The sequence below is a fragment of the Electrophorus electricus genome, chromosome 7, assembly GCF_041902795.1.
Source record: "Electrophorus electricus isolate QZ-2024a chromosome 7, ASM4190279v1, whole genome shotgun sequence".
Classification (NCBI taxonomy): Eukaryota; Metazoa; Chordata; class Actinopteri; order Gymnotiformes; family Gymnotidae; genus Electrophorus; species Electrophorus electricus.
In genome coordinates, this window is record NC_137503.1 from 30,170,001 (window position 1) to 30,187,500 (window position 17,500).

General features: G+C 40.8%; 3 protein-coding genes across 14 annotated transcripts in view; 2 read left to right on the forward strand and 1 right to left on the reverse strand.

The window, feature by feature from the left end:
• znf513a (zinc finger protein 513a) overlaps nucleotides 1-1,846 on the reverse strand; it is an 8,262-nt gene extending 6,416 nt beyond the window's left edge. The window contains exons 1-3 of one of the 3 annotated variants that reach the window (XM_035524741.1): nucleotides 1,668-1,846; nucleotides 1,083-1,219; nucleotides 1-81 (exon numbers count right to left, since the gene is read on the reverse strand). The exon at nucleotides 1-81 is cut by the window's left edge and continues 54 nt beyond it. In XM_035524741.1, coding sequence (XP_035380634.1) covers nucleotides 1-81; nucleotides 1,083-1,122 — 121 coding nt within the window. In that variant the 5' untranslated portion in view covers nucleotides 1,123-1,219; nucleotides 1,668-1,846. Of the gene's footprint in view, nucleotides 82-324; nucleotides 374-1,082 lie in introns of all 3 variants that reach the window. The other 2 variants (XM_035524740.2, XM_035524742.1) reach the window with 2 other exon arrangements.
• An 824-nt stretch (nucleotides 1,847-2,670) lies between these two features.
• si:ch211-278j3.3 (E3 ubiquitin-protein ligase RNF19A) lies at nucleotides 2,671-15,094 on the forward strand. 5 transcript variants are annotated; one of them, XM_026998036.2, is made up of 10 exons: nucleotides 2,671-2,759; nucleotides 6,142-6,569; nucleotides 7,296-7,747; nucleotides 8,513-8,718; nucleotides 8,799-8,946; nucleotides 10,685-10,847; nucleotides 11,310-11,424; nucleotides 12,585-12,716; nucleotides 13,046-13,310; nucleotides 13,474-15,094. In XM_026998036.2, exons 2-10 carry the CDS (start codon nucleotides 6,294-6,296, stop codon nucleotides 13,667-13,669), a joined length of 1,953 nt encoding a protein of 650 aa, XP_026853837.2. In that variant the 5' UTR covers nucleotides 2,671-2,759; nucleotides 6,142-6,293; the 3' UTR covers nucleotides 13,670-15,094. The 5 variants fall into 5 exon arrangements, with proteins under 5 accessions (XP_026853837.2, XP_035380588.1, XP_081574483.1 ...); XM_035524695.1 differs by having other exon boundaries at nucleotides 13,067-13,310; XM_081718357.1 differs by having other exon boundaries at nucleotides 2,689-2,764.
• Nucleotides 15,095-15,891: 797 nt separating this feature from the next.
• The window catches only part of si:dkey-71h2.2 (low density lipoprotein receptor adapter protein 1), a 33,084-nt gene continuing 31,475 nt past the window's right edge, over nucleotides 15,892-17,500 (forward strand). For 2 of the 6 annotated variants that reach the window (XM_081718344.1, XM_081718347.1), the window contains exon 1: nucleotides 15,892-16,191. In XM_081718344.1, the coding sequence (XP_081574470.1) occupies nucleotides 16,107-16,191 (85 nt within the window). In that variant the 5' untranslated portion in view covers nucleotides 15,892-16,106. The remainder of the gene's footprint in view (nucleotides 16,192-17,500) is intronic. The other 4 variants (XM_026998035.3, XM_081718345.1, XM_081718346.1 and 1 more) reach the window with 3 other exon arrangements.

A 17,500-nucleotide genomic window follows, 5' to 3' on the forward strand; every position in this document is an offset into this window, starting at 1 on the left:
CAAGATTTTCGTTCAGAAGAAAGTTGCCCTCAAAGGTAAGGCTTGCTGAAGTATTAATGCCTAGGCCATCTTCAGAATCCACTGCAAACCAACAGAAGTGTGTTTAGATGTTCATACATATGTTTATACATGAACATATTAACCATACTTAGATCTGGCATGAGAAAGGATCTGGAGTTTACTCATGTATACTTTCATTCAGGCCATTCCAGCATTGTTAGTAAGAAACTGTATCCCCAATCCCCAGCTGTTAAGGCCGAAAGGTGTACCTTCAAAGACTATGAATGAAAGGCTCAAAAATATGTGTGGTTTAATTCTGCTTACCCATTTCACAAACCTTCGTTTTATGGTCATTGCATTTTGCTGCCATCTACTGGACATGGTGTCAACATTAATAAGGTGACAAAAACCCACAAAACAAAAAACATGTAATATTCCAAATGCTCCTGAAGGAAATTCAATTTACTGAGAAGCTGCACTCTGTCCTGATGTGCTAATACAAGACTCTTGCTTTGCATCGTAAAAAATTCTGCAATGTTCACATCTTTTTTAAATCATAGAACATTCATCATTTTATACAGATGGATGGGTGGATTGACAGACAGACAGACAGTACTTTATTTATCCCCAAGGGAAATTTCTGTCTTGCAGCAGTAATGTACATAAATGACAAGACACAAATGGAATACAAAAAAACAGACATAGTGCAATAGATAAGAATAGATTTTAAAAAATAGATATAGTACAAATAATGTAAAATGTGCAATGTGCCAATGGATGTGACAAAACAACAAAATAAAAGTTATCTAACCAAGTAAGCTACTTGTGATGTCCATATATAGTAATGGTTGATTATAAGGAAAAGAGTAATTCTATTTAGAATCTATGCAAGAGGCATGAAATGTAGAATCCATGGGGTGATCACTAAAATAACTTTTAATCAAGCAACTCAAAAATCACTTTTTCAATTACGCCTTTACTAGCCGTACAGCTTTACTGAGTTAGAATTTGGCCATGGATATAAACCTATGTCTGGACATGACATTATATGTATAGATGTAAGCCAACATTAAAATGCTTACACTTCACAGGTTGTGGATTCTGTTGTTTTCTTCTTGGCATTGTCCAGTCAGCCTTTCTCGATCTGTCGCTTCCACCCCGAGCCCTTTAATTTCAGCTCATTCTTCGAGACGAACCGTTGCAACACACCGATGAAGCGCTGCAGAGAAGCCGTGCACACCACACCACTGGTTCTCAGAAGCGCCGTTAACGAATAACATATCCGTATTCACGTCGCATCACTCCCTGTCATACCGCTAGCTATCAATGTCATAACATAGCTGTCCTCTCAAAAAATACAGCCTTAATGCAAAATTACCATCGTAACAGGCCAACTGAAAGATTTCGCTCGTGCTTTAAAAATGTTAACGCTAAATCACACAAGCAGCACAGAGCTGTCTTATATAGAGAGCTGCTATAAAACACACTCCACGCTGGCTAAAAAGCTTCTTTCTGTTGCAGTAGGCTATGTCGAGCTAGCTAGCTGGCTATCCTATCCATGCTAGTTAGCTAGCTAGCTAGGATAACTAAACATGTAGTTGGCGAACTACATATGCTAGCCATCTAGCTAGCTGTATCAGGCTAAGAGGGTTTCATCAATATTATACCTTCTGTTTCTGTCTTGGTCAGCATACAGCACTTCTTATGTGAATAAAGTACTGTCGTTTTAGAGAACACTAATGTTAGCTGTCCGCCATTTCATATCACGTCGACCACAAAGAAAGGCAATTAATGGTCTTTTTTCATAAGTTAATTGATTTCTAGATTGCCATTGTATACATTTTCTTCCGCTATTTTACGCATATCCTTTTCCGGTTCTTGCGTATGTGCGGAAAGTTCATGTTCATTGGGAATTGTAGTCATAATGTATTTGTCGACATTTCGCTTTTCGACGCTGCAAAAACACTTTGATACAAAGTCGAAATGCTACTTTTATATTTTTGGTTATTGGTTATTTATAGTGTTGTTATTGTTGTTGTTTCTGTTGTTGCTACTGTTATTTATTCTCCATAAAATATTTTTGGTTTATTTTAATGTTTTAAGTTAAACATTTTTATATTGTTATTTTTGCTGCTCTCCATAACAGTAAATAGACTTACATTTATGCATGAATGACTTATAGTAACCAAAATAGCTTACTTGTTTATTTACTTTTCAAAAACCTTTCATTCTTTTCATAAAATGTTCAAAAAACAAGCTTAAATTAATATGAATCTCAAATTGAAATATATAATATAGCCTATACACAGAATCTATCTATCTATATATATATATATATATATATATATATATAGATAGATAGATAGATAGATAGATAGATAGATAGATAGATAGATAGATAGATAGATAGATAGATAGATAGATATAGATAGATATATATATATATATATATATATATATATATATATATATATATATATATAAAAGTATGCGCTACGCTACTCTGTTGTGTGGCTGTCTGCAGTGGGTCTCCCTCTCAGATGGTCGCGGAGGGGAGGGGATGTCCGAGGTTAACGGGGATCTCCTTGCCTACGTCACGCTGCGTTCCTCGGACTTTGGAATCGCACGCGCTCGGCCCGCACGGGCGAGTACGTTCTACAGCAGTGGGAGGATCCTGGGAGCTCGTGCGTTCTCGGCTTTTCAATGGGAGGGGCTAACTGATGGTTCTGAGCAGCACTAAGATAACGCCGAAAGAAAAGGTAAGGTACTGATTTAATTATCTTTACCTAATCTTTTAGTTATTAGGTTACGTTTATAGCTGCGTTAACATTGTGAATAGATTGCATTTAGCTACATGAAATGGTCGTATTTGACAGGACTGGGCTGCGGTACGTAGGCTAATAATCTTGCCACTCCCTGCAGTGCTGTAGTGCCTGGACAGACCTTCTGATTAATTATTGAAAATCCTGTGGTGCACTCATATTCAACTGAATATTGATATCCGAACGTAACGTAGTTATCTTTACTGGCTATCATATCTGTTCTCGATTGTACACTAGTCTTTCCCTGCTGTTAGTGTGGAAGTACTACTCTGGGATTCGTGGCGAAAGGAAAGTGAATGGTCAGTCAGTGGCACTGCATAATTAGAGGAACTGCTGGAATAAGCGTCGGAACTCCACAATGATGCGCCACAGAAAGCAATGGAAAATGGGAGGTGTGTCTCTTGGCTAGCATATTGTCCAACCGCGCATTGTTGCGATGCTGACTTGGTAGGGTACCAACGTGGTCCTCACCCCCTGTAAGGTAGACTGATGCAATGTGTAGCCTGTAACGCTGGTGCAATAAAAGCAGTGATGTGAAATTACAGTAAACCCAAAAAAACTACCCAAAGTATGATTCAGATGCATCCACAAGGTTCGAAATAAACCAATGAAATTATTTTTGACTTCCTGTAGAGTTAACGCTTTTGTTTACTCTTTGAGCAGTGATATCATTCTGATGAAAGCACGGTAATGCACATTAGGGATTCCTTTCGATTAGATGATTTCTCCCAAACTCTATAAAACCCCCAACACATACACATACACACAGAGGGAGGGAGAGAGAGAAAGAGAGAGAAAGAGAGAGAGAGAGAGAGAGAGAGAGAGAGCTTCCGATTTAAATCATTTTTACTGTCCACTGTGGCTTGTCTATCAGTCTGTGCTTTTGAAATCTCTCCTTGTTTGTTATGGGGCCTTTCATTTTATAAAAATATTTGCCCAGTTAATTTTGTGAGTACTGATACTGTGTGGCATGTGGCCTAGGGAATATATTCCTTTTTAAATTAACAAATCATCTTTTGGTTGAAGGAGAATGTGAGGCAAGGTAGTCCTTGAACTGATAATCCTATGCATAGGTTCATAGCTGGAATATCTCACAGTTATCTCATAAGGATAAAAAATCCATTTGTCACGTGTGTTAATCTACATAGGTGGTAGGTCATCATTTTTTAAAATGTATTGACCTTAAATATATAACAAACATCCAGTTTTCTGACATGCTCTATGTTTAATTTTGCCTAGAAGCTATGTGCAATGCAAGTATGTGAAATTCATTTTTTATTCCCTCATCCATGCAACAGTTGCATTCAGCTATATGGGATAGCTGTTGCTTAGAGGGAAAGTCCCAAAGGACTGGTGTCTATTGTTCTCTGATCCCTACTCTACTCCTGAAAATATTTGAGGGTCTTTGAATGCAACCTAAAAACCCTTGCTTCACAAAAGATTTTTTTTGCAACATAGCAACATACTATGATAAAAATGTTTATAAATTTGACAGTGACTGTGCTACAGTGGTAGTTTTCCTCAAACATATAATGAAAATCTGGAGTTTCAAGTCAGGTTATGGTACACCAAAGAAATTAGGTTATCTATTTGAATCTTTATAAGGCTATAGTGTCAATATGTTTCTGTTTAGAGGAGTTCTGAACAATGCATATCTCTTATAAGTCCTAATGAAAATGTATGAAAGTTTCCACTTTGATTAGGGTTCAAAGTTGACTGAAAGTGCAGTTTGTGAGTAATTTCCCTCAGCTATACAATATGTAATTTTGTTTATCTTTAAATTTTATATTGCACCCAGTGATGTGTCCTATTGATTTGAACATATGTAACAGTGCCATGTTGTTGATAATGTTAGATTACAAATATGTAAAATATTGAAGCTGCCACCATGTACATAAACATCTCCCACAGGGATGTCCACAGATCTCCAGGCTGCCTCTCTGACTTTCCATTAGGGAGTTAAATGATGCAATGTCTGCCTGTAGCTCCTCTCTCCATTTCTAGCTCAGGCACTCACCAGGAGTCCTTCTCTTTGGAGGAAATTAACAAAGGAGAGGAAAACAGGAGCATATCCCTTCTCTCATAGCATAGCGTCTTCCATGTCTTTCCTTAGTGTTGTTATTAAGGAAAAGTAATTCACACTGACTACTCTAGGCTCTGGCTGAATTTTCAGTTTTTCAAATATACACAAATATACAATATTTCTATATACAAATATATAGATTTCTATCTATAGATAGAAAGGGATGTGTACAAATTCTGATAACATGACTCATTTTCTCAGTTTCTAGAGCCATTTTTGGAAACATTGTCCCAGCAAAGATTTTTGGTGTGCTTTGGCCCTGGGAATGCAAAGGCTCTCTCTCTGTATAATGAACCACTCCAGTGAGCATTGGTAAACATGGCTGTAGTTAGTCCTCTGAACTGTGGTGGAGCTTTCAACATGGATGATTCTGTCATTGGCCTCACAACCCATTGCCCACATTAAATGCAACCCCGACTCATCCAGTGCACTCTCTACACGGATCTGACTTCAGCATTGACCACCCTTCGTCTGTGTCCTGCCTGCTCCCATCTCATACAGGCCAAAGGTTACTCATCATTTGGAGGTTTTCTTTGTTTATAAGTGTTTATACCCAAAGTAAGCCAGTATGTGGGCTGTCAAGAGATTTTGATTGTGGGCTGTTAAGAGATTTAGATTTCCTGAAAAGGTAGTGGATTTAATAATGATCAAACACTTTATAATTCGGAACGATCAGATGCTTTTCTAAAATATTAAACATATTCAGAGGCTCAGAATGAGCGAGGGGTTTTTGTATGGAAGGCAGGAAATCTCTGCTCTTTTCAGGCAAATTAGACAACTATTAGGCAGTGACTTTCAAGGGCTCATTATCTGACAATGGCCTTGTGTAGTTATGATTTTGTTTATGTTGAGGATGTAATTACAGTGAATCTGTCAATGTTAGCAAAGACTATATTGAGTAATGTGTTCATTATTACTTGCACTTTGATTGGCTGTTTGAACCTGGGTAAATGACATTGTAGCAATGTTAAGAGAACAGGAAGTAAAATGTGGAAATGTGGAAATGTAGCCACAGAAATATGTCAGTTTTTTACAATGACATCATCATTGATGGGTCTCACTTGGTTTCAATATTTGCAATATTTATATAAAAAGATTTAATCCATAACAAAAAAGACAGCATACTAATAAACTCAGATGTAAGGATAGATAAGTAAATATATGTCTGTGGGAGTATTTTACTCATTACTGGTTTTCTGTCTTTTCACATCATGTTCTTTTTTTTTTTGTTTTCAGGGTGACATGTTCCTCATGCATCAAGCTGATGTTTACTTTACATCTTAAATACTGAGACTGGCAGATATTGCGCAATTTATTAGAGAAGAAAATGACCATGATCACCAGAAGGGATCACTCCTTTGGAGGACCATCTTGCTCTCCCCCAGTGCATGCTTTTCTGCAACCCACTAGTGAGCCGTAAGGTCCTGCCCACACACCCACACGTCCACACGCGGAAAGGACCGATTTGCTCATGCTGGTTTGGCTGGACTGTCCCATTTCCTACCATGAAGAGGCCCAAGCAGCAGTCTCAGCCTTTTAGCTTTCTGAGCTTCTTCAGTCGCAAACCCAAATCAGACACCAAGACCGAGAAACCCACTGCAGCCCTAAGCCGAAGAGAGGTGGCCATTACACTAACCCCCAAAGAGCAGGAGACCAGAGAGCAAGTAAGAAAGTGCCGCTATTTATGATGTGATATGATATTGATTGTCCAACAGGGAATTTAAAGGCTTCTAAAGCTAAGTTTTGACTTCATTGACCATTTAGTTTTGAAGGTGTGAGATATAGAGTTGCCAAATGTAGTAGTGTAATAAAGTAAATGTGGGTTATTGTAATTTATCATTTTCAAAAGTCTGTAATGACATACCATATCCTTGTTCTGAGATATTCTCATCTGCCAGCTGTCCCCACATGCTGATCATTTATTTAATTAGTATTATTGTGTCTTCTTGCTGTTGCCAGGAAACAGAGTGGTTTAGCCATAGACTTTACCTCCTCCATGTGAATGCACACATGCACATACATGTTAAAATTGTTCTACATGGCTCAGTTTCTATTGTGATTTGACACATATAGCAAGTATGCAACAGCCTCTTAATTACTCAAGTATGTCATTTTAATATAATGTTTTAAGCCTGTATGATATGAACCAAATAACTGTATATATTAGTTATATTACACACTGTGATTGCAAAATGGGTAAAATTATTTTCATATGTTGAGTCATGTAAATACCATGACTTACCAAAACACGCAAAGAACACTTTTCTTGTTAGAAAGCTCACAACACCCCAAAAAATGTATATATATTTATATCGTACACACAATATTGCGATAACAGCTCACAAACGATATATTGTCCAGCCCTACAACAAAAGCCCTTTTCTATCTAGGAGCCCAATCTCAGTGAGAGAGATGGCACTGGAAATGGCAGTGAAGGAGGCTTGGTGGAGGGCGAGGGAGGTGGGGGCGAACAGGCAGCAGAGTGCGGGAGCAGTGGCTCCACGGGCGTCCTGACCCTGTCATCCTCCAGCCAGGAGCAACTGCTCGAGCACCTGGTTGAGTGCCCCCTGTGCCTGCTGAGCCAGCCACGCGACCACTTCCCAAAGTTGTCCTCGTGCCCGCACCGGGCATGTACCGACTGCCTGCGGCAGTATCTGCGCATCGAGATCTCCGAGAGCCGCGTGGGTATCGCTTGCCCGCAGTGCCCCGAAACGCTGGCGCCCCCGGACGTGCGTGCCATCCTCGACGATGGAGCCCTGCTAGAGCGCTTTGAGGAGTACCAGTTGCGCCGCTTCCTGGCCACCGACCCTGATACGCGCTGGTGCCCAGCACCAGACTGCAGGTTAACACGATAATGCAGATAATCACTAAAAATCATCTTGACAAGGCCTCATTAGATGCAGTTGAACCACCTACTTGCCCTGTCCAGCAGAACATTAAAACTGTACATTAAAATACATGAAAGAACCTTTGAGAAAGAAAGAATATTTGCTTTTTAAGTCTCTGTTGTGTAACATGTAGTAGAGGACAAACCACGGCAACATGCTGTGCCACACAGTCTCTGTGTAATTGTGTGTCCACTGCTGTTGCATTATGCATAACCATAGAGGCCAGTGTTGGGTTTCCTCACAGCTGGAGGAAGTGCCTAGCAATGAGAAACTGGTGCTGACTGGCGGGATGATAGCTGTTCCCTACCAGCCTAGGGGATTAGGTGTGTCCTGCATTTTCTCCTTCTGAGAGACCAAGGCTCCATACCTCCTTCATTGAAGATTTGTGCCATAGATCAGTAGTGGACTTAGTACCTGAGGAAATACAGTTGACTTTACACTTAGAACCAACTGCAGATCAATTTAATCTATAATGCATAAATAATAAAGGTTCATTCATGTTTTGTTTTGTTTTGTTTTTTTAGAACTTTTTCCTTGTAATGTATTGTCCAAGTACTCATTGTCTTGTTCATTTCAGTGAACCCATTCTCCCAACCCATATATTATATTTACGTATCAAATATATAATTGCCAAATATTGTTGTTTGGCAGCTGTACTAGTGCCAGCAGATGAAGGCGATGCAAGCTACTGCTGTGTGAAGGCTTTGCTATCTGCTCAGTTATGCAGTGATAGCGTTTGGCTGTGCCGAGTGTCCTAAGCTGAGCTGTGGCCGGGAGGGCTGTGGCACTGACTTCTGCTACCACTGCCGCCAGCTGTGGCACCCAGACCAGACGTGTGACCAGGCCAGGAGGCAGCGTGCCCGGCACACGCTGGGGGCGAATGAAGCCTCCGCCCTCTACATCTTCAGCGAGGAGTCTGGCGGAGGTAAAGGCAGAAGCACGGTACCCTCTTAGTGCTCCTGTGCGTCGACTGGTCGCTGATTGTAGTGGCTGTGTGGGCTGTAGATGCAGAGGAGATTAAAGCGTGTCCGCGCTGCGGAGCCTACATCATGAAGACCAATGATGGCAGCTGCAACAGAATGAACTGTACGGTGTGTGCCTGTCAGTTCTGCTGGCTGTGTATGCAGGAGATCACAGACGTGCACTACCTCAGGTATGTGCCATGCAGGCAGACCCACATACACACACGCACGTGCGCACACACGCGCACACACGCACACACACACACACACACACACACACACACACACACACACACACACACACAGAGAGAGTAAGAGAGAGAGAGAGAGAGAGAGACTTCTCTAGTTACTGCAATAGATATATCACACAGTTCATTGTCGGAAACACAGCATTAGCGTCACAAGTGTAGCCTGAGTTCTTATGCCGCTATTGCTATAACTAAATACAGTCACAGATTCATGTAATTTATAACATACCTTGTAACTCCATGACATATACTTAAGCATCTGATATTATGTTTATATGTCACCATTACACGGTCTGCGACACTGTAAAAATGATAGTTTGTGTATTACTACTAGTTTTATTACTGCAACATAGAACCTTGAACATATATCATGCATATATGGCTGCTGAAGGCTAATCTCAGCTACGTTGAATGGGAACATTTAGAGCAATTATTTGACACTTTTTATCCAAACCATCTTACAATTATGACTGAATACATTTGAGGCATTTGAAGGATAAGGGCCTTGATCAGGGGCCCAGCAGCAGAATCTAGGCAGTGGTGGGGCTTTAGCTGGCAACCTTCTGATTACTAATCAACTAAATTAACCACTCAACTGTCATTGTCCTAGACCTAGAAGAGAGTAAAAGTGTAAGTGGCAAATTCCAAGTAGTAGGACTGGTATTTTATATGCTCTGCTCTTTAGATCATAATAAATATTTTTTATATTGTTCTTACACAGTAAAAAAAAAGGAAAATTATTTTCATAACAGAGAAGGAAAACAGTGTTTTGGAGGATGTCACTGATTCTTTATCACATTGAGTGTGGTGTTTTTCATTTACTTTCTGTAATGACGTGGCAGTGAAAGATGATCACAGTGTGTGTGTCTGTGTGTGTCAGTGTGTGTTTGTGTGTTATCATGGTGAATTACTGGCTCTGTTCTCTCTCATCCTGGCATGTGTCCTCTCCTTTCCCCGTGTGACTGTGTGAGATGGGCCCTTCTTAGCAAAAGGTTTCATTTGCTGGAACATTCTTCCTCCTGAACTCTACTCTTCTGTTCAGCATTCACTGGAACATCAAGTATTGTACACATGTCAGCCATAATGTAACCTTTTGTCACAGTTTCAAAGTGATCTCAGTTCTTTGGGTGCCTGAACTGCAGAGTGAAGCAAAAATTATGGTCATGATTCACATAATCGAGGATGAGATCATAAAACATTGACAGGAATTACAGGAGTGCATGCAAGAGACATGAGGTTACTGTGTGTGTGTGTGTGTGTGTGTGTGTGTGTGTGTGTGTGTGTGTTGTGGTGCAGTATTCCCTGTTCCCAGCCAGTTTGCACTGGTTCCATGGCTGTAAACAAACACTCATGTCCACCTAGTTACACCATTGCTGTTCTGCAGTCAACCAGTCCTTAAGGAAAGAGTACAGAAAAAGATCTTTCATTCTAACTAACTTAAGCCTAGACAGTTGGTGAATTGAATACTGATCTTATAATTGTCTAACATTTTGTGTGAATTTTATGTGAGTGGAAAGCAGGATATCACACTAGCTATTACATTAGTTTAACAGACGAATTCTGGATTAGTGTTGTTTTTACACTGCGTATTGAAAATTTGGCTGTGTAAAATTGTGCCCAAACAATTTCAGCTTATACCGAACACTTATTAGGTACTGTGCTGCCTTTGTGTTCTCTCTAGTCCATCAGGCTGCACTTTCTGGGGAAAGAAACCGTGGTCCCAGACCCGAAAGGTTCTGTGGCAGGTGGGAATGCTGCTGGGAGCTCCGGTAGTGATTTCACTCATCGCGGGCATCGCCATACCTGTCATCATTGTGGGCATCCCCATTTACATGGGCCGCAAGGTAAAGAGGTGCCTGCTGAATTTCTGTATTGCTCTACACTGCAATTGACCCAGGCCTGTGTGTTGAGATGGATCACCAAGCCCCTAAACAGCTCTTATTGTATAACATCAAGACAAGGTCATACAAGCTGTTTGGCATATTTGTTATATTACGAGAGAAACAAAATAAACATACATTTATGATGAAGGGGGAGCTCTTATATCCTTCATCATGTAGCATGGTTATGTGAGACAAGGAAATATTCAATCTCCATATTCGCAGAAGAATTCAATACAGAAGGGCTGTTTCTGAAGCTATGTTGTGTTGGTGTATAGTGCAAAGGCCCATAAAGTAATCCAGCATTTCTGTTTGGTTTGTGTACTCAATCTCTAATCAGAGCGCAGTAATGAGTAGCTTTTAGGTCCAAGATTGAAGCCTAGTTTTCTCATTACTTTTATTTGCATCTGTTATTGTGGTCTCCAGGTTCATGGTCGCTGTAAGAAAAATAATATCTCAGGAAGTAAACATTATTTGACAGTGGCCAGCGGGGTCATGACGTCCGTGTTTGTCTCTCCTGTCATAGCAGCCATCACTGTGGGTAAGAAGCTCCTCTCTCTATTTTGACTTCTTTTTTTTTTTTTGCAGCAATTTCTGCATGCTTTTATTTGTTTTTGACAGTAGGTTGGGAGCATTCTTCTTTGTTTCTATGACATTGGTTCATGCACTATAATAAGGGGGGGGACTTAAATTGGGGACTTAAAATGTTCTGGCTGAAAATGAACATTGCCCTTGGTCAGAGGGCGGTAATTAATGTAGTTAGCTCATGGCAGGTGGAGAGTGCTGGCTAAGTATTCTGTATAATGGTGCCCATCCAAGCAAAGAACCACAGTACCTAATCACTCTCATGACAAAACACACTCTCCTGCTGGAAGTGTCCATCTGGGAGAAATACATCAGATGCATATACAATGATACACACAGGCACACACTCACTCATGTATGTGCAAACCAACATGTGTACTCTTTTTGCTACTGCCATTCTGATTTGTCTTAGTGTGTGCTTCCATACACTCAGATAGACATAAGCTTTGTGCAGTCTCCTACAAGCAGTAGTCATGCATTTTTGCTTTTTATTAAGCCCATGAGCCTTGTTTTGGTTTTTCCTTGTATGCACTCACTCACTAAATATCTGCCTTTCATGAGTCATGTGTCACCAGTGCTGGCATTGAGGCCTCTCGTTGGTGAGATTACAGAGACTGGCTGCCACCAAAGTGTCAGAGCGATGTCCATGGCATGGTGTGAATTCACATTCACATTCTGCTGTGCCCTCCCTCTAATTCCCGCGCTCTCTCTCCCTGTTATTGCCTGAGAACAGCAGCGTCTGTTCTCAAGCACTGACCTGGCCTCAGCTGAGACACAGAAGGGCCCTGTCCTCTGAGCACAGCTCTGCTTCCGAGCCACCTCAACAATGTTGCTCTGTTTCACAGCCCTGCAGAATGATGGCTCATTATCCACTGGCTTTAGTGACCCATGTTGCCAGTCTTTACTACCTGAATTATTCCCTTGTGTGGTAATTCCATTAAGTAAAATTATTGCTCTGTGTTTCTTTGACAACTTCAGAGAGAATAAGGTCACTGAGTTTTTAAAACTTGCCAGAATTTTACAATTTCCTTCTCCTTTTTCAAACTATGAGGTCTTCTGTGGAGGTTGGAGCTCATTTCTCTGGGCCCTTACCGATGTACCTCTCTATACTTGCAGCAGTTGGAGTGCCTCTGATGTTGACTTATGTTTACGGTGTGGTTCCCATGTCCCTGTGTCGGAATGGCTGGTGCAGGCCTCAAACTGAACCCCCTGAAACACGCAAGATCCAGCTGGAAGATCTGGCCACTTGTAAGTACTACACCACAAGAATGACATCTGCGACCAGAGTGCCTGTTTTGGGCTGGATGTTTTTAGATGTACCTCATTTGGTGTGAGACATATGTGGAAAATATAAAATCTCATCCAGCAAGGCACCATCATACAACTGTAATAAAATGTGTAGTATAAAATATAGTATCAGTATATTAGTCGATTGTCAATCCTGTATTTGTTTATGGTTATGTGCATGCTGTATCAGTAGTGTAGTATAAGAGTCACATAATATTTAGTTAAATCACATAATATTTAGTTCAGTGCTTGACCTTCTTATCTGATTGAAGTTTCAACTTCTCTTGAAGATCTTTTGTTTTCTCATGTAGTCAGTGACCACTGGACTGGACAGCCCAAGCTGACTCAGAATGACAGAAGTGTCCAGGAGGTGAGTGTGAGTGTGAGTGTGGAGGAAGTAGCAGCACTGCCTAGTACCAGCGCTGCCCTGCCACAGCCTGAGGACTCCCTGGAACCACCCGATAACAGACAGACAGACAGTGCTGAGCAGGACGGCCAGTCAGACGATGCAGCTGAAGAGTGTGCTTTCAGCATTGGTCAGGCTTTCGTCTTGAGGTGTGTACTGTTCCATCAGATGACACCTCTAAAGACAATAACAAGTACAATTCCCGGGAGAAAACTTACTAGAGCCCCAAAGTGTGCTGACTCATTTCCCCAATGTGCCAGTGCCTTATTATTAAAAACTGAGTGCTGGTATTGCTGTCTGTTTTGACTGCAGGGAAGGGACCAACATTGAGGTGCGAGTGGAGATCGAGGCACAGCCACGGGGGGGCCGCCAGCCCAGCCTCAGCAGTGTCCTCTCCAGCAGGAGCCTGTCAGCGGATTCCCTCCACCAGTCCCACGAACCTCCCTGTGCCCCACAGCAGCTGGTTGGCGGAGAGCCCCAGCCACTCACTGAGACAGACAGCGTCTGAGCCTCACCCAGGCCCCACTGCTTCCACCGCCCACTGCACCTCCCACCGACCGCCTTGAGCCTCTGCATCTGAACAGAGTCAGCGATGTGGAAACCACTGGACTGAGAGAGGGAGAGAAAGAAAAAGCAAATGAGGAGGGGTTCAAAATAATGAGAGAGGGCACCAAGACACCCAGGTTGACTGCCAAAATGTGATGACTATAATTCACGGAAATGACCGAAAGCATGTTTGTCAAGTAGTCTTATGGGTGTTAGCCTTTTTTACTGTGTTACAATGGAGAGACTGTCTATCCGAATAGTATTATACTTAATTTATTTGTTTAGCCCTTCTAATAGCTATAATATACCCCTATATTTAGTAGCAGCCCTGTAAATTAATGACGCAATGACCTGATTTCTTCTGTAAGGGTCCGTGGCCTAATTTGACATAAAAATGGAGACAGTGACAGTGTGGAATTGGCTGAAGATGATAGTGCTATAGGCTAATGTGCAACAAGGTATCTATGGCTTTCCCCAGTATTGTTCATTCACCTGAATTATGCAAGATTTTACATAACACCAGGCACTGTGCCATTTCAATGTCATTCTTATAATAATTTCTTAAATAAAATCAAAGCTGCCTATATGTAGCAGTAAACTAAACCTGTAGATTTATAGGCACACTAAAATAAATACAGTCAGTATATTTGCCAAAATCAATTAGTTGTTTATTTCTTTCTTTCTTTTTTAATGGTCTCTAACTGCACTGTCCCAAGTGTGTAAAACCAGAAACTGCTTACAGAAATTTATTTGAACTTGTGTTATTTTATGCAATTTCTAGTGGGCCTCCATGTCTTTTCCCTGTAGACCTGATGAACCAGTAAACTTGACTCAACTTAGTTCATACATCTGGATGGGAGCTTAAGTTTCACAAGTATAGAGTCGTCATGTGCATTAGTTTTTTGTACTGACGACAATAGAGGAATAGGTATTATGTTTGCCCAGCTATTCTTGTGTACATGGGAAATCAAGAGTCTCCGAAAGGCTAGGACCGAAACAGAAATAGCAGTCTTATAGGCTGACTTAATATTGCCATATGCATCTGTTTTCAACTGCATGAGCGTAACTCTCTTAGTAAAAAAGACGGCCCCTTAAATCACATGGGCAGCATATAGAGACACAAAGCCATTGTGATGCTGTTTGCAGGAAACAACTAGATCTCTCTGCCCCAAAGGAAGGCCTCCTACAGCATGTCAGCTGAGGCTTGGACTTTCCTGAGAAAAATCTGATAGACATGAAGAAGGCCCCTGAATGTAACATGACTTACAGTGACTATACTTTGTGGGTCAAAATACCTGCTTTTCCAAAGTTACCTGAACATATGTGCAATGTAAACTTGGACAAATGAGATGCTATGTGAATAAAAAGATTTGGGGTGAAAGATGAACCTTGTGTGACTATCAAATTATGTGTAAGTTTTTTGCGTTTTAATTTTTATTTGTTTCCTGTTGAGAGAATTTGACATCCACAACAAATACATCTACCTTATTTGATTATGACGATATGACGATGTATTACCTAAACCTGGACACACTGCCATGCTATTTCTCATAGATATAATGGTGTAGTAACTATGCAACACACAAAGATGGAGCTGTTGGACAGACTTTGAAGTGTGCGCATCAGAATATCTCAGGGGCCTGGAAATAAAAACCTTTGCCATAGCTTGTTTATCTTGATACGGCTTATGCGAGAGCAATTGACTTAATTAACTACTGAACTTTTACAGTAATTATGACTCAAATATGTTCTTTAATCTTTAATCCTTACCAGTGAATGAATGTTCATTTGAATGATACACCCCCTCTCAAAACAACAAAGCGGTAGCCTTTAACATAAACAATTCTGAATAAGGTTATTAAGGACATGGTTCTCTAAATTTTTTGTTTAATGACAAGAACACAATTTTTTTAAAATCTGGCAGAGAATCGTTTTTGACTACATAGGCCAACATATTTTATCAATACTAATGGCAATAATAAATATAATAATAACATAATAATTAATGTTTTACAAGGGAAAACTATAGCGTTCATGGAAGGTTAACCTGTCAAAGTATGAGTTTCTTCCTTTATCTATTTTCACTATCTGATTAGTCTGTGACTAGAATCTATCCCACCGTGTCACCCTTTTTGACGTTACTCCGGAAATGGGTGTGGCGACTCAGCGACCGCACACCTTTTTATCCGTGTGCAAGCATACGTAAGGATACGAAAGGGTTAATGACAGTGTAGTACCCCGATGAAGTGTTCAGGGAAGAATTCAATAAGAACTATAAAAGCTCTTGTAGCATTGCGCTCTGTTGTCTTTCGCACTACTATTTCTACCAGACTGTGCAAGCGTTGTCAGCACCAAGGGTGGAATTCCACCTGGCGGGCGAACACCTTTGAGCTTTAAGCATGGACGCGTTAAAATCAGCCGGAAGAGCAATAAAAAAAAGTCCAGGAGTTCCACGGCACACATGGGGAACCTCCAAGCACGAAAGTGAGTAGTTGTTTAGGCTACTTGAAATAAATGTTTTGCGGCACTCCGCGTTCGAATGTATGACGTATAACAAAAACATGCTGAAGCGATTAACAGAATGTCTGTTGACACCTGAATATGCGATCTCCTTTATGAGAATATTTTTATCTGCGTATTTAAGTTTGATATGTATAGTTTAGTGCTTGGCTAGTATTAAATGCATCACAGTGAAGGCGTATAAATGTTCTATTCATTGCAGCGATTACCAATAGTGCATTCCTACCTTTTCCACTTAATTCTGTCAATTTTGGTCAAGGTGCTAACCTGTATAGTAGTTATGACTTTCACTGGTTGTATTCTAAGAATTGAATTGTATTTTCATTTAATTTTCAAAAAAAAAACCAACAACATTTTTTTTTAATGACTGCCATTCTAGCCAGAACATTATTACTGAGTCACACATTCTGTAAGGCTCCTCAACCCTTAACCCCCCTGCCCCCATTCACCTGACGACCGATTTAGCTGGGCAGTTTGTATGTGTGTATATGCGCTGTCAGCTGTTTGGGTTTGGGGGGGAGGGGGGGGGGGATTGTTGTTGTTGTTTTTTTGAGAGGATGAAGCAGATGGAACTTGGTCCTGTGTATGGTAGTCCTGCGTATGGGCCTATTCATACTGCGAGAGGGCCTGTGTTCCATGCAGAGTAACATGCTGTGAGTAGTTTGTATCAGTCTATAGCCTGTGGTCCAGCATCTAGTCTGAAGTGTCAGCCGCAGGAGTCATCATAGAAGGAAATAACAAACCGGTTGCGTACACCAAAAATGTATATGTATATGTACCAAAAAACAATTGTATGCTGTGGAATTAAAGATACTTGCTCTTAGTGAGTAGTGAAATGTCTTCCATACTGACACCTTACAAATTCAGACAGATTCATTATTAAATTCAAGTGAGTGACAGTGTAATTTGGATATACTCTCATTTGGTTAAATTTTAATGATTCTCTTGTGCCTGCATGTCACTCAAGCAATTCATTACATTTGTGGGGTGGAACTAACAGGCAAAGGTGGAACAGTCTGGGTGTAGTCTGTCTGCAGTGGCTAGAGGTTTCAGAGTTAGACAGAGTACAGAGCAGTTTCTTAATTGCCCATTAGCCTCACAGCAATTCTTCATCCTGGCTCATGCAGCAGTGCGCAAGGGAATTTGCATTGCAGTTTGTGAATGTTCAGGCTGAAAAGGCAAACTGGGCCAATAATTAGTATTAAAGTATCACAGCATCTTCAGTATGTAAATAAAAGTATTGGAATACTACTGCAGCTATAGTGTAACACCT

What these genes read in the sequence shown, in the direction of transcription:
- si:ch211-278j3.3 (XM_026998036.2), top strand. Translation starts at nt 6,294, where the DNA reads ATGCTTTTCTGCAACCCACTAGTGAGCCGTAAGGTCCTGCCCACACAC. An exon ending in TGCCCAGCACCAGACTGCAG is followed by an intron (nt 7,748 to 8,512) that starts GTTAACACGATA and finishes CTATCTGCTCAG; the next exon opens with TTATGCAGTGATAGCGTTTG. An exon ending in GGTCAGGCTTTCGTCTTGAG is followed by an intron (nt 13,311 to 13,473) that starts GTGTGTACTGTT and finishes TTTTGACTGCAG; the next exon opens with GGAAGGGACCAACATTGAGG.